This window comes from Hyaena hyaena, unplaced genomic scaffold (assembly GCF_003009895.1).
Source record: "Hyaena hyaena isolate Hyena2069 unplaced genomic scaffold, ASM300989v1 scaffold_470, whole genome shotgun sequence".
In the NCBI taxonomy this organism is placed as follows: Eukaryota; Metazoa; Chordata; class Mammalia; order Carnivora; family Hyaenidae; genus Hyaena; species Hyaena hyaena.
The window spans coordinates 94844-121631 of NW_024081101.1; the positions used below are offsets into that span (position 1 = coordinate 94844).

A 26788-nucleotide genomic window follows, 5' to 3' on the forward strand; every position below is an offset into this window, starting at 1 on the left:
CAGGGAGTTTCAGGGCAGTCAGAACTAATTCACTATCATGCTCCACAGGGGAGGGACCTTTAGTATCCAGAAAATTGTTTTCTGACAATATTGAAATAAAACATTTAAATATTTTCTTATGTCCTTGATTTCTTTACATCACTATTATTCTTTGCTTCCTATTGGTCATGTTGTCCATTTAACAGATATGCTAATCCCTCAGAAATCTGTTTTGGGATATGTTTTCCAAAGGCATCTTTTATTTTCATGTTAATAAATTTTTCAAGACTACTAAACTATCCCTTTTTTATCCCTCTCCACTGGTTTGGAATATATATGAATTCTTTATCAACTATATTCACTGAGATGACTCAGTTCATGAGGGGGAAGGGGCCTTAACTTAAAGCCGAGCTAGTGAGAAGTATCTGGCGGCATCAGCTTTTGGCGCTAGGTAAAGTTTTCTGCCCCGGGAACAATCCTTACTGTTAGTAAATAGTATTTTCACAAGGAGACTCATAATTTATTTTTGATGCAGTTACACGGTAATCATTTGAGGCACATGAGTTATTTATCAACTATTTTCAGATAAGCATAAACTAAGGGGTAAAAACATGTGAAAAAGATAAAGCAGCACTTATGATAAGTATAATGCAAAATGTCTCCCCCAAAGAGCTAGACAACATGTCCTGTGAAAAACTCTATAGAGCATAGAGGTTACTAAAAACAATTATAATAAAATATACTTCTCCACGAAATACCTTTCTAAAATACTTATGATTTTATGCATATTCAAATATAAGTAAAAGTACTGACCAGCTTCTATAAATCTTGGGAAAACTTGTAAGATTTTTGTGACCTAATAATAATAGTAATAATAAGAAGAATTAGGATTATAATTGCTCACATTTACTGAGCACCAGGCTAAGTACCTGAAACAGAATAGCTCATTTAATTTTCCCAACACCCTACGAAATAGAGACTTTTTTTTGACCATTTCACAGATAGAAAACATATTTTTACAAGGTAAGTGACTGGGCCAAAGTTACAAACTTGACTGCCTTTGTGAGGAATTCAAGCCTAAGTAGTCTGACACTGGTGTTCATGTTCTTAATCACTGAGCATCACATATGACCATACATCGACACATAATGAATAAAGATCAAAAACAGCAACTGACTTCCAAGGTTTTGCATTTGCCATTGAGCCTGGTGCAGAGCCACTGGTAGTTGGTGGTTAGAGTGTCAAGTTCCTTTTGTAAGGCCTCTTGTGCTGCAGGAGGAGCCTGAGCTATGACACTATTGACGGACTCGGTAAGGAGTTTCACTTTTGCTTCCTTTTGCTGGGCCTCTTCTTTGGCTCTCTGAAAAATAAAGAATGTTCTCTTACTTAACAGCAAGGCAATGGCTTTAGTTCCAAAATGTATTCCAGTGTGTCATATACTTTCTTCCCCACAAGATCCCGGTTAGATCCCTATTAGGAGATCAATAAAAATAAATCTAATAGTGACTACAATAACTTCTGTTAATTTAGGTTTAGCTAAAATTTGAAATCAGAAAGAAAAAAAAAATTATGATCAGAATGTAACAGCACTTTAATCAGAATGCAAAGCAGTCTACATGTGGGTTATATATTTGGGGTGTGTTCTCTTTCAAATATAAATGTGTGTGTCTGTGTGTATACACATGCCTACACACATATAAAACAAACAAGTATGTCAGTACTACATTCAAAAATATCCCATACTCTAAAATTAAAATCATTTATAAATTACTCAGATAGATGAGTAATATTGGAATCAGTACAATTATCATTATCTAAATAAAAAATAACTGATAAAGAAAAGTCTTCTTAATGCTACATCCAGGACCATATATATATTTTTTAATATTTTATTTCTGAGAGAGAGAGACAGCGTGAGCAGGGGAGGGTCAGAGAGAGAGGGAGACACAGAATCTGAAGCAAGCTCCAGGCTCTGAGCTGTCAGCACAGAACTCAACATGGGGCTTGAACCCACAAATCGTGAGATCATGACCTGAGCCGAAGTCAGATGCTTAACCGACTGAGCCACCCAGGTGCCCCCAGGACCATATTTTGAAAAAAAAAAAAAGTTCTATTCAGTAACTGGACAAATACAACAGAAAGAGAAGAGCAGCCTCTGATAGCAAGGAGGCTCATCTGGTACTCAGCCATGCCTTTTTGCTCTTCTCAGGTTGAAGCTAAACTGTCTCACAGAATATCAACATCAGACAAGGCTACTTTGTTACCACTGCGGATCATGACAACAAGGCCACTATACTCTCCATAGCCATGCTAGAATACATACAAAATATAAACACTGTCCAAACCACAAAATCCCAAACGCTTGCCTGTCCCCTTTTATATGACTCTGTGCTGCTTCTTTATCAATTCTACCTCCAAATTTACTCTAGTCTTCCTTCATTCTAGGACAGGTTTATTGAGATACCAATCACAGAGTTACTCCCATGCACTGACAACATACAATCCAAAGCAAAGCTCTTCAACTCTCCCTCAAATCATTTCTCCCTCAAATCATTTCACACCAGCCCAAATCCTACCATAGGTTCTTTCTAATATGCTCTGACTCATACAACCCAGTTAGTTCCCCAGGGTGTGTACTCTCCCTGCATGCCAGAAGTCATAAACCCAACTTGTTCAATTACATGAAAGTTGCTGAAGGTTTTTACCTGGAGGGTATTTATACTCCTTAACTTTCAGTGGGTACATGCACGTCTGTCTGTCTCTCTCTCTCTCTCTCTCTCTCTCTCTCTCTCACACACATTTGTTCACAATATATCTTTGAGTTAATCCAAAGGTCAACCCTGAGATGAGTTTTAAAACATAACTGGTTTATGTGCCATGTACAGGAAATACTGGTAAAGAATGGGGAATGGAGACAGGCAAGGGAAGAGAGATTTTTAAGGGCACACTTATTAATCCCAGCAACCATTCTCGATGACTGGCTTTTAATCTTGCTGGGAAGCTCTGGGAAACACATGCCTCAGGGCTCCCCCCATCAACAGTGAAAAATTACGGTATTTATACACCATCTCTCATCACTGGTTGAAGGCTGTTGGGGGAACGTTAATTTCATAGTAGTGAAGCCTGACACATAGGTGGGATTCAGGAAACACAGAAAGTCCTTACATAAAGAAATGCAGGTTCTAGCAGGGGGAAGGTGGCCCTACATGCAGTGTAGTAGGTGAGAGTAAGGGGATATGGGCAAAAAAATGGACAAGGTCGGTTAAAAAATGCCTTGGTATATTTAAATACAATCATCCTATGCTTTTGGATTTACTCGCATAATGCCTTACAAGTATACAATATGATGACAAATCCAAGTTGTTTTGAATGCTAGATGATTGCCTTCACTGATTTTAATTTATTTCATTGAAAATTTTAGCTCAAATTCTCAAATCTGTTTTTGGTATTACTGAGGAAGAGCTCTGTGTCTATACAAACCATATTATGACTATAGTAATTTTAGCATGACAAACAATTTTGGCAACATTAATCACTTTGTATGTGCTGCTGTGTGCCATGTCAGGCATGCTGTATGTGCTACTTTGTTGGATCTTTAATAAAACCTTGTGGAATATCTGACCTGAGAAAACTGAGTTTCAAAGTGTTTAAGAAAGTCATCCTAGAAACTACATCTTCTTTCTTCTGCTTTATGTTAAGCCCATCTCAAATCCTCCGTGAAATGAAGAAGCATGCTGTACAGGATCCAATGAATGGAATAAAAATTCATACAAGTTACACACAACCCATCAAAAATGCAGGATGAGGAACACTTGTTTCCTTCCTTTTTAGGCTTTCATAAATTCTGGTTTAAACAAACAAGCTTAGAAGGAGGGAAATATTCACAGGAGAAAAGGAGATAAAAAATTTCCATTGGAAAGAAAGGTAGAAAAATAAATGATTGGTAGAATTTAGACAAAATCCTGATCAGAAATGATGTTTTTTCCCCTCCCTTTATTTCCATGAACCTAACCATCATATGCTCGGACACCTTTCATTACCAATATCTCAAACCACTGGTTCTCAAGACATTGTTTCTTGAAACCACTTTGGAACTTGGTCCCTGGCATCACCTGACAAGTTGTTCAAAATAAAAATTCTCCGGTTCTTCACCAGGCATACTGAATCAGAAATTCTGGGGTGGGGCCTAAAAGTCTGTGTCTGAACAAGTCCTTCAGGTGAACGTGATGTTCACTCAGTTGTGAGAATCATGGTTCTAGTCTGTTACCCGTATGATGATAACAGTAAACACATCTTTGTAATTCTGGTAAGCACAAAGACTAGAGTTATAATAGTGTAAGTTAAAAAAAAATATATATATATATATATATAAAGAAGAAAAACAGTTAAAACTGAAACATCAGAGATTTTTTAAGGGCTTAACATAAAGTTTTACCATTTAGACACTGGAGAACTTCAAAAGAATTCTGAAGTCAGATAATTGCTTATCAAACACTCACCTAGGTTCTTTTATGTTAATTGAAAGGTTTTATTTATAGGGGAAAAAGAAGTCATGAAAAGAACACTATCAATTTCAAGTAAAGCACAGAAGGATGTCTCCACTTTTTCCCTGAGTAAATTACGGACAGATGTCTTAGTAGGTCTGCCAGTCTCTTTTGACAATAAAGATAAATGTGCTCTCAACATGAGCACAGGTAGAAGACGGGACAAGGTACTATTACTACCCTCTACCTAGTGAAACAGACCTAAAGGGATTACCTTGACTAGCAGGCAAAAACAAAAAAGAAAAAAAAAAAAAGAAGAAGAAGAAGAAAAAATGGATCTTTTTGCCAAGTCTCGTGGCTGTTGTCACAGGCTGCCTGAGCTTTTCCTCTTTTCAGTATCAGCCCCAGAGTGGACCAATGTTGTAGCTAGATCAGTTATTTCAACAAGTAAATCAACATGGCCTAACCGGCTGGGTTGCTCATATCAAAAGCTGGATGCACAATTCTAAAGTTTCAGACAGTCTGCTCTCTAGCACTGGAAAAGAGAAAAGGATCTGGTTAGGCTGAAAGACGGACAGAGCCAAACAAAGGAACTGGGGGACATACAACAGCTGGACGCAAGCTCATTGCTGATTATCTACTTAGGGATCTGAGGCAGTGGCTACATAATATTAGAAGAGGCAGTGGAAACAGCCATGAGGGGATTGAGATGTGAGGGGAAAGCAAAAAGGGATGCATATGACTTGAAAAGAAAACAAAAGAAAAGAAAAAACAGAAAGTCTTGGAATCGCTTGGGATGGGCGGGAATGAAATATATTTTATACTCTTGGCTCTCCCACGGATACAGCCTGTGACTATGACATTATTCAAACTATCTGGGGATTTCAGTTTTTGTATTAGCAGAGGCAAGAGTGGACTATTTTGTTTCCAAAGTATCTTCTAGTTGTCACCATCTATACTGATATAATTTCCCTAAGAGTGACTTCCCACAGTCAAATTTAAAATCATTAGAGTCTCTTGTTTGAAACCTTCCAATAGATTTCCCATTTCGCTTTTCATGAAAACTCCCCCAAATCCTACAAAACTCCTGTATTAGCAGCTGTCGGCCAAACCCCTCAAAATCATCTGAGGACATTTCTCCTGTTTTACTCTCTGCAGGTTGGCAGGCTTCTTTCTCTTCCCAATGAGCCTTAGGGTCTTTGCAGGATCTCTTACCTCTGACTGGAATGTGTTTCTACGAGTTTTTTTTCTTTAGGGCTTTTTCTTAGGATTCATATCTCAGATTAAATATAATGTCTCACGAATTCCCTACATGTCAACCCTTTCTAAAATGGCATTTACCACCTGCAACTCCCACCTAGCTCTAATTATTTTTTTTTTATTTCACAATCTTGGTTTATGTTTTAGGCAGATTACCATGATCTCAAAAGAGTTTATTTCTCCATTCAATGCCTGCCCTCCCTCCACTAGAACCTAAGTTCCAGGAAGTCAGGTCACTTTTAAGTCTTGCCCACCATGTTCATGGTCTAAAATGGTACCTGGCACATAATAAGTATGCGATTAGTGTTTTTTTGCTTAAATTAATAAATGATAAATAGTATTATTAGATTAGAATAATTTCGTAGCTTTTAATACTCTGAAAACTATCACCATTTGCTCAAATACAGTATCCACGTATGTTTTAATTTTACTCTCTACGTGTGACAAAAACACATAATCCAGTGATATTTAAACATCTCAGTATTAATGTATTTTCTACTATTACTTATAATAACTATTCACTGAATGATCATATACATTATATAATAAAGTATATGTAATTAATTTCATACGATGTGGCATCAATGACAATAATAATGGTAATAATAATTACCTAGTTTGAGGTGTCTATTTTTTGCCTGGCATTTCATGAGAATTTTCCTATTTCACCTTTACAATACTGCTGAAAAGCAGGCACTTTGATACCTAGTCCACAAATCAGGGGTTCAAGCCCAGTGTGTTCAGGTTAACTCAACCATGTTTACCAACAGTCGGCAAGGGAACAAACCAGATTTTAAACCCAAGTGTCTGCCTCCATAAAGATTTTGTTTGGTCATGAGGCCAGGAGTCAAATAAATATTTATTAATGCTTCATACAGGTTCATGTGGTTAAATGATGTGTTACTGCTAGTACAGAAAGATAATAATTATCATCATCATAGTTGCAAATCACTGAATGCCCACTCTGAGCAAGGCAATTTACTTACCTGTAAGTTGCAATTCTTAGTTCATACATTCAAGTTAGGGAAACACATGGTAGAAGATTCTTAAATACAGAGAGCAAACCAGGCACTGCTAGAGGGGAGATGGGTGGGGGGATGGGCTGATGGATGACAGGCATTAAGAAGGGCACTTGTTGGAATGAGCACTGGGTGTTGTATGTAAAGTGATGAATTACTGGTTTCCGCCCCGAAATCAATACTACACTGTATGTTAACTAACTTGAATTTAAATAAATATATTTAAAATTCTTAAAAAATCAAATGCATGTAAAACTTTAATAAAAACTTTAAAATTTAAAAAAAGGAAAAGAAAATGACATGCTGTAGACAAAACAAAGTAGAGATTGCTGAGGTGTCCAAGGCCATACCGAAATGCCACTGCACAGATTCTACTTCAGGCCTCATCCCCCAGTCCCTGCTACATACTATTTTCCTTGGTCCTAAATCAATATTAATTTTTACACTACTGTTCAGAAGAAGTCCATGTAAACTTTTTATTCACATTAAAGGCCATCTGTTAAAGTATTTAGCATCCAAATTCTTAGAAACTCCGTTAAGCCACCAAATTAACACAGCCTGTTAACTAGATTTTCAACTGTCATGGCATTAAGACTTGACATATTTTGAATTTGAATTTTCATCACTGTTAATTTAACTAGCTGATTCCAATCTCTTAATAATATATAATTTCATGGGGGAAAAATGTTCCTTCCAGTGATATTCCATATTCATATTTTGACCACAATGCATTAAAATTAATAAACAAAAGTTTTAGAATCCATAATGCATACTGAACTTGAATCTGAATTCATTAAAAATCAACCTCCACTATTAAACCAAGGAAAGAGCAGATAGTGTAGAATCATAAAGTCAAGCAATGTTGCATCTTTCCTTTTTTTTCTTTCTTTGTCTCATTTTACTTGGTTTATTTTACCTTCATCTCTTCAACTGCAGTCTGTAATTCATCTGGGGTTTTATACTCAAAATCTCTCTCTAGGTATTCTTCTTCAGCTTGTGTCATCCATTCGTGCATCTCTGACAGATCTTTCTGAAGACTTACAGTTTTATCCAAACCTCCCTTTAAGGCTTCCTTTCTGGCATAGACCTTTCATAAAACAAAGCAACAAGCAAAGCATGAATATTAAAAGTCATAAAACACTGTCATTATATTATTACTAAACAGTATGTAAGTAACAGAAAGTTTAGAAAGGAAAGATGAAGCAAGAAGTAAAAAGCTTATATGAATGAGGAAATAACTCATGGTGATTGATTATACTTAATTTCACATAGGCGTTAAAATAAAATGTAGCCATTTACTTGTCATATGTAATAAAATGAACATATTCCTCTAGGACTGTAATTTAGCTGTGTGTATGTCTATGCTTTTCTATGAATAAGAAATCGAGAAAAACATTTTTTCATAATATGTTTCAGTTGGATACGTAAATTTATTGGCACAATTTCTAATGTTCATAAATCTGAGTCTCCTCTTCCACTGTATTTTTAAATTACTCTTCCACTTTAAAGAATGAATCATACAAAACACAGTGTACAAAATCAGCATGAATAGTTGTAAATATCTATGCCCCCAATGTGGAATATCCGAATATATATAAAACAATAACATACATAAAGAAATTCATTGATAATAATACAATAACAGTAGGGGACTTTAACACCCAACTTAGATCATCTAGGCAGAAAATCAAAACAGAAACTATGGTTTTGAAGGAAATACTGGACTGGATGGACTTAAAAGATATATTCAGAACACTACATCCTAGAAGAGCAAAATACACATTCTTTTCAAGTGCACATGGGACACTCTCCAAAAGAGAACACATACTAGGTCACATATATGGCGTAAGCAAATACAAAATGACTAGGAGTACATCATGTATATTTTCTGACCACAAAGCTATGAAACGTGAAGGACGTGGGTGGCTCAGTCAGCTAATCATTCAGCTCTCGACTTCGGCTCAGGTCATGATCTCACAGCTTTGTGGGTGTGAGACCCCTGAAGTGGACTCTATGCTGGCACTGTGGAGCCTGCTAGGGACTCTCCCTCCCCTTCTCTCTTTGCCCTTCCCCACTTGTGCTCTCTCTCACTTTCAAAATATAAATAAATAAAGTAATGTATAAAAAAAAAAAACCATGAAACTTGAAGTCAACCACAAGAAAAAATTTGGAAAGACCAAAGATACATGGAGGTTAAAGAACATCCTACTAAAGAATGATGGGGCTAACTAGGAAATTAAAGAAGACAGGAAAAAATACGTAGAAACAAATGTAACTTAAAACACGATGATCCAAAACCTTTGGGATGCATCCAACGCAGTCATAAGAGGGAGGTATATAGCAATACAAGCATACCTAAAGAAGCAAGAAGAATCTCAGGTACACAACCTAACCTTACACTTAATGGAGGCAGGAAAAGAACAAATGAATCCTAAAGCAAGCAGAAGAAGGGAAATAATAAAGATTAGAGTGGAAATAAATGATATAAAAAAAAAAATCCCGGAGAACAGATCAATGAAATTAGGAGCTGATTCTTTGAAAGAAATAATAAGATTGATAAAGCCTTAGCCAAACTTATCAAAAGGAAAAGAGAAGGACTCAAAGAAAATCATGAATGAGAAAGGAGAAATCAGAACACCACAGGAATACAAAGTGGCATGAATACTGTTCATTTCAGCTTTGAAGGCAGCAACATATCAGACATAAATCCAGATGTGGTTCCATGGAAAATAAGTTAAATTTTTCGTGATATAGACAAACACACAAACACACACACACACACACACACACACACACACACACACACACAATGGGATACTATGTAGCACCAATACATCTATACTGAAGTGAAAGTTGTTCAGTATGTAATTTCAAGTTTAAAAAGCAGGCTGCAAAACAGTATATGTAGTAATAGGAGACCTGTGCTTTTTAAATTTTCATACATTCCTGAAGTATTCATTTTTTACAGAAGAATGTATTACTTATTAACCAGAAAAAAAGCAAAGCTTTAATATCTAAAATAAAATTGTAAGTGCTAATCACTTGTTACAAAGTAACCTGTTGTACCACACTGAGGGAAAAACTTCAGTTTGGTACTAGAATGATTAAATATTGCTTCTCTTTTACCTTAAGAAGGAACTCTATTCCAGTGATGTCAATTCTTTTCTGTGGAATTAAGCAGAGTTCTCTCTTTCAAGTAATGCAATTTTAATTGAACAGTTTTAATATATAATGCACAATTTTAGTATAATGAAGTTTTCATGTACTTTACCAAATACTACATATGTGCAGAACCATATTAATTTTCCTTATTCTTTACAACCATCTTATGCCTAATATAATTAAATTAAAACGACTTTCAATTCTTCACTCTCCTTGGTGAATATAGTCCCTGATCTATTGAAATGTAAATAAATGCTTCACTGTGACACAGTCAGAACAATATGTCTAAAGGTTCTACTAATTAAAGTATAAAGACTATTTGCATAATCAATGACCCTTAATCATTGTAAGTAAACAGGTTGCTCAATTTCTACTTCGATCTTCTGCTGTCATCTTTTCAGGCAGTTGGCAAAGTGACAATAATATTAGAATGACTAATGGAACTTAGCCAAAAACTTGTAGTTAAAAAAAAAAACAAACAAACAACAGCATGCTATTAAACTAAACCAGAAGAAAGGGATCAGGACTGATTTTTTTTTTTTTTTTTTTAAAGGAAAAGCAGGCAGGAAGTCATTCTGAGGTGATGGCACAAACGCACCAGAAAAAACATCAGCTTTGGAATCAGGATACCTGGACTCAGTCATGAGCAAGTTAAGTAAACCTGGAGATAACACCTCATTTTTCTTTATCTCTGTTCTATAACTAACCTAACAGTTGGACCAGATGATTTCCAAGGTCCTTTTGAAGCTTAAGATCCCACAGTTCTCTTTCCGATCATACGGAGATATTAATTTTTTTGTTTCATACTTTAGAAGGATCTGTAAAAAGGTTTAGGTAATTATTCCCTGTGGACTATTCCCAGTGGACTATTCCAGGATCCACAGGCAGTAGACCCTGTGGAAAGGGTGAGTCCTTCCAAGTACCTTGGCATATGGTGCTGGATCATACAGCTTCCACAAAGGCACAATGAGACAAGAAGACCAGACTTAAGAGTTTTAGCTTGGATAAATGGAAAAAAATGAAGTTTCATTTATTCTTCCAGGGTAACTATTAGAATAGTAAACTGGGGAATATGTAATGAATTTGGGGTGCATGCTGGACTTGGTATATTTATTCATTAATATGAAGGTATTGAGTCAGAAGATGGATATGCAGATCTAGGATTTTTTCATTTTCTCTCGGTTCTTTCTTAGTCTGCCTTCAGTTTCCATGACCACTGTTAGTACCTTTAGTGATTCATTTGCCTTGACCTCTAAACTTGAAATCATTCCAAGGCTCTGTCTTTGGATTTCTTCCCTTCCTTATCACCACTCAATCTCCAGGTAAATTTATTCAGCTTTATGGCTTTAAGTGTTATGTGTAAGTTATTGCTTCCACAGTTTTGTTACAATTTGGGCCTTTTCCTGAATCCTAGGAACAAAAATGGAGAAGTGGCTGGAAGGAATGTGAGGCAAAGTTGTTGTTGTTGTTGCTGTTGTTAGATTTTATTTTTAAGTAATCTCTACACCCAGTATGGGACTAGAACTCACAACCCCAAGATCAAGAGTCATGTTCCACTGACTGATCCAGCCAGGTGCCCCCAAGGGGTACATTTTTAATGACAGGAAATATTGCAGAATCATTCCCTACTGATGGAAATGATCCAGTAGAGGAAAGGAAAGAAACCCATTGTTTTTTTCTTTAAAAGTTTGTATGTTAATTTTGAAAGAGAGAGAGAGAGAGAGAGCAAGCAAGCGAGCACGAGTGAGCGTGCTGGCAGGGGAGAGGCTGACAGAGAGGGAGAAAGAGAGTCCCAAGTAGGCTCCACATTCTCAGTGTGGAGCCCAATACAGAGTTTGAAATCATGAACCACAAGATCATGACATCAGCCAAAATCAAGAGTCAGACACTTACCCAAATAAGCCTCCTGGGCACCCTGAAATATACTATTGATGTAGGAGGTAGGCGGATGTTCAACAGGTGGCATAATGTCTGTGTGATGAAAAAAGAGGATGGTATCCAGCATATTAAGTGGAAAGGCTGGCCTTATATGGGAGTAATGACAGGTCAGTCATGTTAACAATGGGAAAATAGAGTTGTTAACTAACATGCAACTCAGCGGGAGTATGTGCAAGTTCTCTTCTGAATGTTTCTATTTTGTTCATTGGAACATGAAGCTAGTTAATTGCCATACAGGAGGGAGAGAAGAACTGGTAGAGATATGCTGAAAGAAATTTGTGAAATACTCATCAGAGGAGTGGGGCTGTGAATGGGTATGAAAAATGCAGTAAGATTACCAATAAGCACCAAGAGGCTACTTGAGGTTTACACTCATGATTTCCAAGGGAGACCAGCCAGTATGATATGTGTTTTCCGCCAGCCATGTTCATCCTTCCTGGTGCAGGCACAGCGTCAGCAGAAAAGTGGATCTGACCTAGGTAGGGTATTGTCACATGGATATGATACAGAAAGCAGAGGACAAAAGACTTGAAAGAAAACACACAGGGTGCTTTTAATGATGGATTATAGAATCTACTTTGAATAAGGAATGACCAAGTCAAGATGAAATGCTTCTCTAATGGGAAGCCAGTAAAATCACTGGATTATGCATTCCACTAGGAAGGAAGAATTTTTGAGGTTGGATTACTGGGGGAAGAACTTGGAAAGCAAGGTGCTGATGGCTGCAGAGTAGAGTACCTGAGGTTGAAATTATGGAGAAGAATCCAGTAATGACAATGTCTAGGTTATGAGGCTGGGAATGGGTAGCTAAGATAGAGTAGAATACATAATCATTGGAGGAGCTTTCAAGATAGTGAGCGCTGGAAGAGTCATCTGAGTAGACAATGAAATCAGGAAGAATTAATACAGGGATGACAGTAAGTCAGTTATTAAAATATTGAAGAAATAAGGAAGAGTGACCCAGGGATCTGGGGATGACTGTACCCAAAAGATGCAGTGAATGAGAAAAAGACAGTAATTTGCAAATTATGAGAATGACATCCCTCTAACCTCTATATCCAGTGTTTCTTGGTAACTACTACAAATTTATAGCTGCTATTAATTAAAATATATAATCATGCACTGTTTATTTATAAATGACACGTATTTTATAATTTTACAGATGGAGGCTTATGTCTATTTCATGTCTGCTTATTTTATTTACCAAGCATGTACAGAGTAGTTATGCTGTGCTAGGTACTGGTCTAGACACTTTACAAGATGAACACATTTGATGAATATTATAAAATTCTTATAAAGTAGGCATTAATATCACCACATTATAAACACTGGAACTGAAGCACAGAGAGACTAAGCAACTTTTCCAGGATCACACAAGTAGGTTATGGTGGGGGCAAGATCTAAACCAAGGCCATACGGTTCCAGAGCTCCTGGACATACACACTATGCTTGCCTCTGAGTCCATAAGAAATCCTTCTCCATTCTTCAGAGTTTTTAATTTTATTGGCCAAGCATTTTAGGGAAGTAAGTCTTGGAAATCTTTTCTTTGTGAGGTAGGAGTTACCTTATATAAATGATACCTTTACTTTTATACACATAGTTTATGTGCCCAGTTCAAGATGCACTTCTAATTGTCTACTTCTCCAAAGTAAACATGACCAAAATGGAAGTATTGAGCACTCCACTAAGCTAGTCAATTTTGTTCCCTCTTCAGGCCCAAGTCTTTCTTTCATTATTTAAAGGCACTGCAGCCAACTCTGTTGCTTAAAACAGAAATCTCTGAATACACTTTGATTCCTTCTTCTCTCTCTGGACTTGAGGTAAGCACTCTTTATCAGCAAGTACTGTCATATCCAATAGGATCTGATTAAATGAAGAAAGGAACGTGTCATGTGAGGAAAAGAATAAAGGTCAAAGGTGGGTGTGAGTGTAGAATTCTTGACCAAAAATGTAACACGGAAGAACTAGCCTAATTGGCAAAGATCAGGAAAAAAAAAAAAAAAACAAACATAAGACTACATGACATACACATAATGTTGAGCACACTGAGTGACATAAGCTTACTGGAGACAGGTCCTGCTGGAAAAAAGTCTCAACAAAGTTTGAGTCACACAAGCACTGTGGTCCAGTTTTCCCAGAATAACATATCCCTTCCACACATTATTTGCTATATAACGGGAAAATACACAAAGAGTAACGAGAGACAGATCAACAAGTATTGAAATCATTTCCATCTCTATGGAAGATTTTGGAAAAATATCAGGAGAGGTTTGGACCGTGAACCAAACATAATGTCACCAGAGGATGATGTATTTCAAATTTCTTCTCCACTCCACTAAGGCCCTCCCTGCCCTTTGCCAGTAGTACTTCCTACCTGGACAAGTACAATTCCTACCTGCTTCTGCCTGTGCCACTTCCGGCCATTCTTCATAGAATAGGAATATAGAGCAAGGTTTCAAACAACCACTTGAGATGAGGCCGCCTCTGTATGTAGAAGCCTAATACCTTTTCAATGAACTTAACGTGCATACTAAGTCCTCACTATGACTCATGAGACTGTTCATGACTTGCTTCCCACTGGGTTTCCTCTGGCTCACGCTGCTCTACTTAGAGAGGCTTCCCTTAGGTTCCTCACACATGCTCACTCCTCCCCTCCCTCAGTAGTTTCTCCCGATTCATCCTAGACCCACACTTTTCTCTAGTCCCCATGTCAAAGTGCCAGGTTCTTTGCACTAATCAGGCATTGGCTTTAATTCCACCCCTTCAGAAAAGACTTAACTGCCTACCCAATAAAAAGCAGGCTCCCTGCTCCTTAAGTCTCATTCAGAGCATTCTGATGGCTTTCTTCAGAGCATTTGTCAACATTAAAATTACGCATTTGTGCAGTATTATGTTAACTCATTTACTTTCCATCTTCTCTACTGAACCATACCCTCCGTGAAGATTGATATTTATCATGTTTATTTTCTTCCCTAATTACACCTGATACACAATGTTTAATAATATATACTGAAATATTCTAATAAGTAATAAAAAGAGTAAAAATGTTTCTCTAAAAATTATGCATTTTTATGTATATGATTAGTTGCTTTAATAACCATATGACATAATAATGTAAAGATATGTAAAATTATGAAACTCCTTCCCTTCCCACTTTCTTCTTTTCAGTATGGTTCACTAATTTGTGAGTTATTTGCATGATGATTAGCCTTTATTTTAGAAATAACTAAAATTTTGTTTAAGTTTTTATTTGTTTATTTTGATAGAGAGTGTGCATATGCATACAAGTTGGAGAGGGGCAGAGAGAAAGAGAATCCCAAGCAGGCTCCACACTCTCAGCAGAGAGCCTGATGTGGGGCTCGAACCCACAAACATGAGTCATGACTCGAGCCAAAACCAAGAGTCAGACACTTAACCGACTGAGCCACTCAGGCTCCCCTAAAATGTTAGGGGTTTTTATTTGTATACAAAACTTTTAGGATTTAAAATGCTAACCATTTTATACCTAGAAAATCAAATCACAGAATCTCAAAGGATCTCCATGGATATTAGGCATTTGGACAATTTTGTCTCTATTTGTGTGTGTGTGTGTGTGTGTGTGTGTGTGTGTGTGTGTGTGTTTTCCAGACGCTGGCATGTAAAAACAAATGAGTTAATTTTAATCCAAGAAAGAACATCACACCACATTTTGTGTGTAGCTATTTCTATAATGCATAGATTTACAGTTTGTTTTCAATTCTCTCTGGAGCTCTGAACTAGGCCAAACACCCAAGCCTGGCTTCCGTGCTTTTACTGTATTTTGTCTTACTTCTCTTCTTGATTGCATGATACCTTCCTTAAGAAACACAGGTCATTTGTCCATAAGTTCAGAGCATACCCAGTGTGACACATTCCAAGAAGAACCAGAGAGATGTAAAATATCCTAGGATGGGATGAAAACACGGGTGGAATCTATGGAATTTGTGTTAGGAAGTAGTCTAATGTGTTTATTGTTCTCTTAAAAGACATGTCTGTGGTATATTTTATAGCAGACATAAGGTCTTAAACAAGGCCATTTTAAGACTAGAGATACTTTAAAAATTACACTTCTCCAATATATAAAGATCTCGAGGTCTTAGTAATATTGTTGACTGTATATACATGCTTGCTAACATTTTCCTTCTTGCTCCAATTTCTTCTTTCCATTCATCCATTAGAAACATCCAACAAACAAATGCCTTTCACACTGGCCTTGCAGGAAAACATAAATGGTATAATCTATTACCTAACATTCCTTCTAGAGCTGGCTTACTCCAGAGAAGAATGCAAGCTAGCTGACCCAGGGCTATCTCGTCTGTGAGTTAATAGAACTGTTGAGCATTTGCCAGTGACAGTATTATCTGGGTGACTTGCCTTGCCTTTTACTTTTCTAAATTCTTTCCTTTTTCAAATTTAATTTTTGCCTTGTGGCACGATTTCTTTTCAACTTTTAAAGGTTACTTAGAAATAACGAAAGACTGGCTGCATCTAATACACATAAGATGAAACCTCTCATTAACTTCAAAAAAGGTCTCGGTGTATTGAAAAATAATCATTGCTTTAGGTCAAATTTTCATCTTTGGTACAAGAAGTATTAGATATATACGACTTGTATATATAACATTTAGTTTCCATAATGTAATCTTAAAATTAAAAATAATATCTACAAAACACTCTGCTGTATAAAAAAGAAGAACTCAGATACAGAGTTATTTTGTGTTTTATTTCCCCCACTGAGATATTCTTAGCTATTTCCCAAAGTTAATTCATTTACTGAAATAAATGCCTTTCTTAATAATCTGATGTGAAAATTATTTATCTTATTCTTACATTCATTTTATTTCGGTGCCAAGTATACAGGTGTAAAGTGTGTTCTGCTAATCCAATTACGATTACAAAGTTATGCACCAGAGCAAACATTCAATGAAAATCATGCTTAAAAACAGGACATTACTGTTCAGTATTTAAGGCCATCTTAGATTCCAAATAAGGTGAATATATACTATTTAACATATCTACCATACAAATGTTTTTTTATGCTAGACAAAGGCTAGTTTGAATTAACCACACTTTAAAACATCGACATACTCAGAGATTAAACTTTCAAAAAGGGCAATGGTAAAGGGAGACATTAAGAAAATTTACTTAATTAAACAGAGGCAAGCCACAGTGCAAGAGGCTGTACGTACCTGTCGGCATATGTAATCCCACTGAGTGTTAAGTTCTCTGAGCTCTGTCTCAAGTCTGCAAGCAAACTCTGGCTCCGCTTCACTCTTTACCTTCTGTGCACTTTCATTGACACTGTTGAGACTGGGCTGAATTGTCTGAATATCATTGACTAAAAGCTAAGGAAATAAATCAATTTAAGCTAGCTGCGAAAATTACCACAACATACTAGAAATACAACATAGAGAGGAAACGTATAATCAGGATTCATGATAGAGTGAGTCTTTTCCTTTAAAATGTGATACACCCCCACCTACAGATATATATCTACATGTCTCAGCCTTGCAAAACCTGTTCAGTGGTTTTGATGGTGTGATTCAAGTAGGGAATTGTCTGTATTCTATTAGATGAGATAAAAAGGACATAAAAGTATGATTCCTTGTTGGAAAAATGTGTGAAAATGGGCTATATACATTACTAGCTTTGAAATGATTTCATTTTTCAAATGTAGGATATCGCCACGATTGTTTATAGCATGATGGGTGTGGAGGTTACTTGTAAGCTTTTTTTTTTAGCTTGGATTAGCAAAGCAAATTCTTTAAAGAGCTACATTACTTCCTTTCCATGACATGACAATGGCATAATGAATACCGTTTCAGAAATCCATACTGTGTAATATTAGAGTTCAGCGCAGGATGTCTAAGCACAGTAACACAGTATGAATGACAATCTGCAGTAAGACGTAACAGACAGCCCAAAGGTTTCTTTGCCTTTACATTAAACTTCATTTTACACTAAAATAATGAGCGTTGAGTAAACGATAATGCTTCTTTGTTCCTCATTTATTTAACCCAGTTTCCCAACCTTGGCACTAGCATCATTTTAAACTGGCTAATTCTTTGTTGTGAGGGGCTGTTCAGCACATCGGGGGTTACAAAGAGCACCCCAGGTCCCTATCCTCTACACAACCCACTCTGAGCTGTGACAAAACTGTCTCCAGATATTGCTAAATGTCCCTGAGGGGAGCAAAATCACTCTGGTTAAGGACCATTGACATAACCAAATAATAATGCCCATATAAAAGTCTTCATATGATAGGGGTCATATAAAAATCTTACCCTGCACTGTTTCAGCTGTTTTTTCAGAATTTCTGAGTCTCCGAGGGCAGGCCATTCCTCCTTCAGGAAGACATCAACTTCAGCCATCCATTTCTTCAGAGTTTTTATGTGATTCTGGAATCAGAGACCCATTTTAAGCATTACTGGGGTGCTGATTTCTCTTAACAAAATTCATCATGGTGATATTTATGAACACACGCCCAGGAACAATTCCCTTGTTTGAAGGATGTCTCTAAGTAGCTCTTCAGGAAAAACATATTTTTACTAAGACTGCATTTTTATGGTCTACAGTATGAGCACTGGTGTTTGAAGTCTGCTATTGTTAAAAATAAAAAATTACTACCAAATGTGGTTTTATGATGTTACTCTTGAGAACATTAAATCATATCCCCCTCTAGAGAAATTTTAAGTTACAAAACAACTCATGATAATACTAACAATGTGGCCTTACAGTACATAAAACAAACTATGAACAATAAACTCAATGTAATGGTGTCTTTATAGCCTCCCTAAACCTGAACTTCCACAAATTGTTTTCTTTTTTTTTTTTCCACAAATTGTTTTCTACAGTTGACAGTTTAAATAGTCCCTCCAGTTGAGAAGTTTGCAGAACAAGATTTTGTCATCTTTAAAGAGAAAACTTCTGATTTTAATTTCTTATTTGCTTGACCAGGCTGAAGTAATCATCAGGTGAAAAATGGCATCTTTTATCATTTATAAATAGCCACATAAATCCCATTATTCTTTCAGATATTGCTTTTTTCCCCCTCCTGCTTTTTTGGCTACTTTTCAAATGTATGATTTTTGAGCTCCTTTATTTTCCACACAATTCAAATATGCTGCCCAGATGTGCTATTTTCTCCCTTCTTAATTAAATTTCTGTTGAAAATATGTGCTTCATAGAAAGCTTCTCCTTCAATATGATTAATAATAATGCTTTCTAAAAGCATTTGACTAAATCTAAGAACTTCAGTTTTCAATACTATCATCTTGTTGATACCTCTTGAGTTTGGTTTTGTGTTTCTTCCACATCGCCACTGCCCTAGTTCAGATCTTATCACTGGCTTCTTGATTACTGCATTAGGTCTTTTTGGTAACTGCCTCAATCTTACCCTATGCTAATCCATTCTTCACATGGGTGTCAGTATTTTTCTTCTGTCCTTTTTATTATCACAGTGATGCTTTGGAAACAATGATCATTTCTTCCCCCACTAAAATAGCAGTAACAGTTCCAAATTACTTTTACTTTTAATTCCATCAATATTGGGTTGTAATTCACGTTGCAAAGCATGGCATCCAGGGCCTCTCATTACCTAGTCCTAAATCATTTTTCTAATAGTATATTTTATTAATCTCCAAACATATTTTTGTCTCTCCAAAAGTGAACCATTTCTGGCTAAGTGAATGTATCACTTCAGTTTGTCAGATAGCCTTTCTCCCTCTTTATCAGCTGACTAAATTCTACTTTTTAAAGGTGTAGCTCACATAACCCATAACATTTCGTTACCCCTTTGCCCAGTTGATGTTGGACTTCTTTTCTATTGTCACAATGTTTACCGCACTATTTAATTTACTTCCTATGTTGGCTGAATAATGACCTCCCAAGGTGTCCAGGGTCCCATCCCCGGAACCTGTGACTATGTTACCTTAATAGCAAACAAACAAACAAACAAACAAACAAAAACTTTGCAGACGAGATTAAGGATTTTAAAATGGGGAGATTACTCCGAGTTGTCTAGCCAGGCACAAAGTGATCACAACGGTTCTTAGTAAGAGAGACTCAGAAGTGTGAGAGCTAGAGAGAGAGGCTGTAAGATGCTGTACTGCTGAACTTGAAGAAAAAGTATGAGATTATCAGCCAAGAAATGCATGTCATTCCCAGAAGCTACCAACAAAAAGGAAACAGAGTTTCTGCTAAAGCCTCTAGAAAAGACAGAGCCCTGCCTACACCTTGATTTTAGTCCACTGTAACTGATCTTGGACTTCTGACCTCTAGAACTTTAAGACAGCAAGTTTGTGTTGTTTTCAGCTACTAATGTGTTACGGCAGCAATAGGAAACTAGCCCATTACCGTTTCCTTTCACTATAATGTGAGCTCCTTGTTGACGAAGACCATGTAATTAAACCCTCTTTTACCTCTGGCGCTGGCAAAAATGTGTGTGTGTGTGTGTGTGTGTGTGTGTGTGTGTGTGTGTGTAGACATATCTTTATATGTAGAACCACGTTCATATGTAAATTGTGCTTTATAGAATGTTTTAGGACTACTCATTCTTTTGGTTTGTAAGAGGTAAAAACAAACAACTAATAGCTGAGCTGAGACTTAAACATAGAAGTGTCTTGTTCCACCATGCTATGATGATGTCAAAGATTCATTCCAGCCTTAAGATTTTTCACAATAATTTGCCACATAAGAGAGGTATTACCTCTATCACTAAATATTTTAGATTTTAGAATGCAATTGTTGGTTTACTATTTTCAGCGTAGCTGATTAGTAGTATGGTGGCACCATTCAAACAAATTAAGTGAGTAGGGCTGGTCTGTGGAATGTAATAAGGTCAAATTTATATACAAAATCACAAGAAAAATATGCTGATAAAAAGACTATATTGCATGACGCGTAATTATTTATTCATAAGCTAAATGATACCTATATTTTACAGGACAACCAGACTAGTGCTAAGACTAGTTCTGAAAAGTATTAAGCTAAAAATATGTTTTAAGTCCTATCGGTCTTGGTGAAAACAATATAATTCTAAGGAAATATGAGAAGTAGAACTCTTAATTATGGTTTTCTTAAAAGGAAGAGGCAAAATGCACTTGTCTGAGAAAATGGTGCATCTTTAAATCTTATAACTGACTTTGAAGAAGTATGGAGGTTAAATGTCTGTTTGCCTTTAAGTTTCATAACACATCATTAGGGAAGAAATAAGCAAAGGAAAAAAAAGGATACAAAAAGTCCAATCTTGACTTACCTGAATTTTTCGAAGTTTAGCCATTTGCTCCTCTAGCTTTTGGCAATGCTCAAGCAGCTGAGAGGACAGTCTCTTCCAGCGGCCCTCAACCTCTTCACATTCCGACTGGTATTTCCGGCTAATATCAGAGGGCACTTTCTTCGACATCTCTTTTACAGTGGTGCTGAGATAGTTTAGGCCACTTTGTTGCTCTTTCAGAGAGCTTTGTAAAGCCTCAAAATTAAAAAAAAAAAAAAAAGGAAAGTACGTGTTATACTAATTGATGAAGAATATTGAGTTTCATTGTACAGCTTCAGTTAAATGTATCTGAAATGAAAGCTACATGGGATCGGTAAGCATCCCACCTCAGCTCAGGTCATGATCTCTCATGCGTGAGTTCGAGTGCCATATATGCGGCTCTGTGCTGACAGCCCAGAGCCTTCTGCCTTCTTTGGATTCTGTGTCTCCTCCTCTCTCTGCCCCTACCCTGCTTGTGCTCTGTCTCTGTCTCTCAAAAAAATAAAACAAAATGTTCAAAAAAATAAAGTAAAACGAAAGCTATGTGATTCAAACACCTAAAAAAATAGATTATGTGCTGTAAGTTACAGAATAACTAATAGTAATTTAAATTATGCTGTGCTTTCTCTCTCTCTCTCTCTCTCTCCTCTCTCCTCTCTCTTTCTTTCAGAATTAAACAGGGGCACCTGGGTGGCTCAGTCAGTTAAGCCTCTGACTTGGGCTCAGGTCATGATCTCATGTTCGTGGGTTCGAGCCCTGCATTGGGCTCTGTGCTGACAGCTCAGAGCCTGAAGCCTACTTCAGATTCTGTACCTTCCTGTCTCTCTACCCTTCCCCCTCTCATGTTCTGTCTCTCTCTGTCTCAAAAGTAAATAAAACATTTAAAAAAAAAATAAACATTGAAAAAGACTAAATTCTGTTTATCATAAGAGTAATTTGCACATTATTTTAATTAAAGTCTATGCCTGTTTTTATGAACATCAAATATATCCAAAATTATATCTTAATGGAACAGAGTTTTAGCACATCTAATTTTATTGTATTGTCTGTATATTAATAACTGTATTTATGATACTGTTAGGGAGTTTAGTTTAATTCTACTGAGCTTTTAGTAAGACAACTACTGATCTTTCTAGGTAAAAACATAACTAGATCATATAGATACACGGGATAACAAATCTGAGTAATGTATCATATGGATGGCCTGCTGATGCTCATTAACTAAGGTTTCATATTTTTCACATTTTTTTTGCAGTGTCATAGTGAAATTCTAGAAGAATTTGGAGGAAAATTTATAAAGTTGGTTTTACAACTGTCCTGTGTAACCTATGCAACTGCTTATAACAGGATGTCTATCTTTGGGTTTTCTCCACTCAATATTTATTTCTGGTTATGAAATAATAAAGACGCAAGATAAAACATGGAAAAATACCCATTTATATATATGATTTTGTGTAAACTTCCAGTTTTTCTATGTATAACTAAACACTGAATATGTGAACATGTTATATACACACATAAAAACTTTCCTTCTTTTATAAGGTGACTTATATATCCCCCCAATACATCAATACATAATTTTTACAGTTGTATAATGTCTTATGTATATTTTGTGGCATTTTATTTCTTTTTTACTTTGCTTTAATTTTACTTCATTAAACTTGATTTATTATTTAGACAATAACTAACATGCATTTAACTACATTTTGAGCTAGGCCTTTTTTTGTGAGCATTTTCCCACGTCATTAATTATTTTTCAAAAACATAAAATTTAATGGCTTCTCTGGTTCATTTAACCATTCTCCATTATTAGCTCTACAAATTAACTTCAAGTTTTCCACTCCTGTAAATTATGTTTATGACTTACCTATGTATCTCCATCTATTATTTCTTCCGTGTATTCTGATTACTGCCTAAGATAAAGACTCCATGAAAATAGTTTTCATATGTATAACACCACAAATTATGTTATATGTTATTAGGAAGGATTGAAATGTTTTTCTCAGCAAAATTTTAATTCAACTTACATTCCCACCAGAAAGTGACAAGGGAGCTCATTGCTGCCAGACCTGCACTAGTTGTATCACTTTTTTTTTTGCCCCTTAGATATGAAAAATGGCATTTCATTTTATAAATTTGTAACTCCTCCCTCACAATCTGAGTAACAACTTTACATTGGTTTAATGGCTGTTTGTGTCTCTTTTTGTGACTTCCTTATTAATGTCTTTCTCCCATATTCAGAAAAAATTTTTCCTTGGTCTCATCTTTCTTTAAAATCGCCTCTGGTATTTTTACAGGATTTGCAATTTTGCAATTGTGTCCAGTGATTTGTGTGCTTCTCTATCATATGTTTTAAAATATTTTACTTAAAAATTCCTCCAAAATTTATGCTTCTTGAAATGTTTTTGAACTTTTTAATATATGTGGTATTTTGTTTTGCTGTAACATTTGATACAAAGTTCTAACTACCTATCTGTGAGCTACTTAATACAATTTCTCAATAACATTTATAAATAATTTTGTCTTCAATGTTTTTTTCAGTTTACTCCTCTGTTCATCTGCCCACCATTTTGTATATACTTAATCCACTCCTCTAATTGCTATATCTTTGTACTTTTTTTAAAGCTATAAGCTATACTTCTATTAAGTCACATTTTCTTTGAAGTAAATTTTGAAATCATTGCAAGTATTAAAAACATAAAGAAAAAAATAGAAGATCAAACAATAATAGTTTACTTGGTGTGACAGTAGAGGAAGCAGTCTAAACAGGGCAATATATACTGAGAAATGTTTAAATAAACTTTTTTAGAAGAAATAATTCTAAAATTACTTTCCTAAAAAATAAAATTTAATTCTTGAAAAGGAACTCTTGGTATAAAAGTTACATTTTAATTTTTTTCTTCTTTCTCAAAATGTAGACATATCTCAGCTCATAAATATAATTAATGAATGCTTTCTTGTCTTAAAACATAAAATGTGATTGGATAGACTACATGGCCTTTTCAGAATTAGTAGGAAGGGTATTCTAAAATATCTTACAAATTATCTCTTTCATTTCTCATATTAGTATTTTCTATTACTTGAGATAAAGCTGCTAAAAATTTAGTTAGTAGAACTCAACAAACTAATAATGATATTACAAAAGATTAGCATTTAAAACTTATTTTATAACTACACTGATTTTACCACTGTTTAGGAATATGAATGGAGCTATAAATCAGCAAGAAAGGGGGGGAAATACCACCACAGCTTTTATAATAATCAAAATCAATGTGTCTGAAAATACATACTAAACAAGAAAGAATATACTTCATAAGTAGGCTATGACATAGTCTTCAAAGATGGAATTGTTGTCTTATGGAAAGAAGGCACAAATGCGTAAAATAGGGCATTTAAAATTTTTTCATTTTTCCAACTAGTACACCATCATACTTGCCACAATTATTTTAATTCTATTATTTTAAGGCTACACCAATGTAAAAAGGAAAGTTACACCAATGTGACTGCTTGATAGATAAGATCTGCACTGTTTGTTCAAGACACTCAAATATTCACAGACCTGTAACTCTTCGAGTCTCTGTTCCATGATGTCATATTCAGTGACAGTAACCTGAGGTATAGAGAGTTTGGTTTCTGACTGCTGGATCCATGTAAGGATGGTACTCATGGTCTCCTGATAGCGTGTGGGTGGCAAAGTGTCAAAAACTTGATCAAAAGGGAAAAGAAGAGAATCATTTCACTATTTTAAATTTTATCATTATGTTTTCCTAAGTTGTCAGCAAACTCAGTCACACTGCTAATTACAAATATTAACAGGTTGTAAAAACTTCAAGATATAAGTTAAATGTGATTATGACATTGAAGATAAATTCCTACTACATATCTGGTATTTTGATAGAAGTGATATGCACACACGTGCACGCACCCACACACACACACCAGTGAATCTTCATATCAGCCTTGCAAGTTCAAAGGGTTCAAGTCCTTTTTTTTTTTTTTTTTTTTTTTTTAAGGTAAAGAAATGGTAAAACTGAGAGACTGTGTGATTTGTCCATGGTACCAGAGGTGGTGGTACTTGGAGGAGAAACCAAGTAGAGTTCATGTATTTTGACTTTGAAGGCTACTCTCTTTCCTATCATTTTGCTATCATTTGCTATCATTTACCTTTAGAGAAAACAGTATCATTATCCACCATTGATATTTTAAATTATATCCTGTCATTTCTCATTTTGCTAAAAAAAAAAACTCTGTATTTATTATGTGTCCAAAACTCTAATAATAGTTACACATATTATCATTCTTAATTCTTACCTGTGAGAAATGTGTTTTTACTCTCATTTACAGTTGAAGAAACTGAGGCTACAAAAAAAGGCGAACTAATTTGCTCCCACTCAAGAGCCTAGTAAGTGGTAGAGTCAGGATTTTAAGCCAGGTTTATCTGGTTTCAAAGTCAAAACCACTATTCAACAGTATACTTTCTGTGATATATATGTACATATAAATTAGGGAATGAAAAATATATTAAGGAAAGTATAATTTATGTGTATGTCTATGCACTTACATCATAAGTGTATATATGTATATATACTTTACACAACTAATTACATATGTAGTTAAAACTGCACCTGCAGTAAATGAGAGAAAATAAAAATTTTCAGATTTATCAGCTTATAAAAAAAGGAATAAGGTAACATGCCCATGGTAGAAGTGTAAAACAGTTAATTTATAAGTTGTTGTTATAATATGGCATATTGCCCCAAACTCAGTCAGCATCCAACTACATAAAGATTGAGGGAGGGAAGGAAGAAGGAAGATGACTGATAGATAGATACATAGATACAGAGATACACAGATAGATATGGCAAGCCATAAATTGCAAGAACCCAGTGCTTTTCGGCACAGGCCAGCAGAAAGTAAAAATCTTTCAAGTCTAGAACTGAAACATTCTAAATGATTAATAAATTTGATCAATTTTTACTCTTTTAACCAATGTCCTTCTAGCTAGAACTTAGGAAATACTCATGACCTGATACATTTTCTTTCCATTTAAATAAAATATGCATTTAGGCAAAGTATGCCTTAATATGCATAAGTCAATAAATAATTCACATTATATAAAGTCTCAGGTTCCCTTTAAGATCATGAGAAAATGATAAAGATCCAGACCACCATTACATGTGGACATTCTTTACGAGAGTGCATAGATGGAACATCTTGTTCCCTATCTGATTCAGAATGTTTGAGTGTATTTCCTCCTTTGCTATATGGATCTTGAGTAAATGCTCTGGGTGTATTACAGGTGGATTGCATTGGAGGAGCTGGAATTGAAAGAGGACTTACCAAGTCCATAGTTTCTGAACTAGCTACCTTGTGCCCACATGTAGGTTCATGAATCAGGAAGCACTCATATTTGAAGAGCTATAGTAATTGCTACCCAATAGGCTCTAATATCAATCTCAAGTCTGCCTCCTTTCTAGGGGAGGTCCTGATTATATTCTCTCTTCTTCAGCTTCCTTCTGTATAATGAAAAGTGAACTCGTTTCATCTTGGATTGTTGACTGTTTTCTGTATCACTGCTTCTCATCTGTATGCAGGTGAAAGACATAAAGTCTTCTCAATGAGAGCTAATCCATACTCCATACTCCATACTCTATTCTGAGAGGAAGCAGAGGACT

At 35.7% G+C, this 26788-nt stretch overlaps 1 protein-coding gene across 1 annotated transcript in view; it reads right to left on the reverse strand.

Moving 5' to 3' along the window:
* The window catches only part of LOC120246388 (dystrophin), a gene marked incomplete at its 3' end in the record, with an annotated part of 432795 nt that overhangs the window by 88373 nt on the left and 317634 nt on the right, over window positions 1–26788 (reverse strand). Inside the window, exons 18-23 of the mRNA XM_039253866.1 lie at window positions 24673–24818; window positions 21117–21329; window positions 18145–18258; window positions 17050–17205; window positions 7659–7829; window positions 1157–1339 (exon numbers count right to left, since the gene is read on the reverse strand). Of these exons, the coding sequence (XP_039109797.1) occupies window positions 1157–1339; window positions 7659–7829; window positions 17050–17205; window positions 18145–18258; window positions 21117–21329; window positions 24673–24818 (983 nt within the window). The remainder of the gene's footprint in view (window positions 1–1156; window positions 1340–7658; window positions 7830–17049; window positions 17206–18144; window positions 18259–21116; window positions 21330–24672; window positions 24819–26788) is intronic.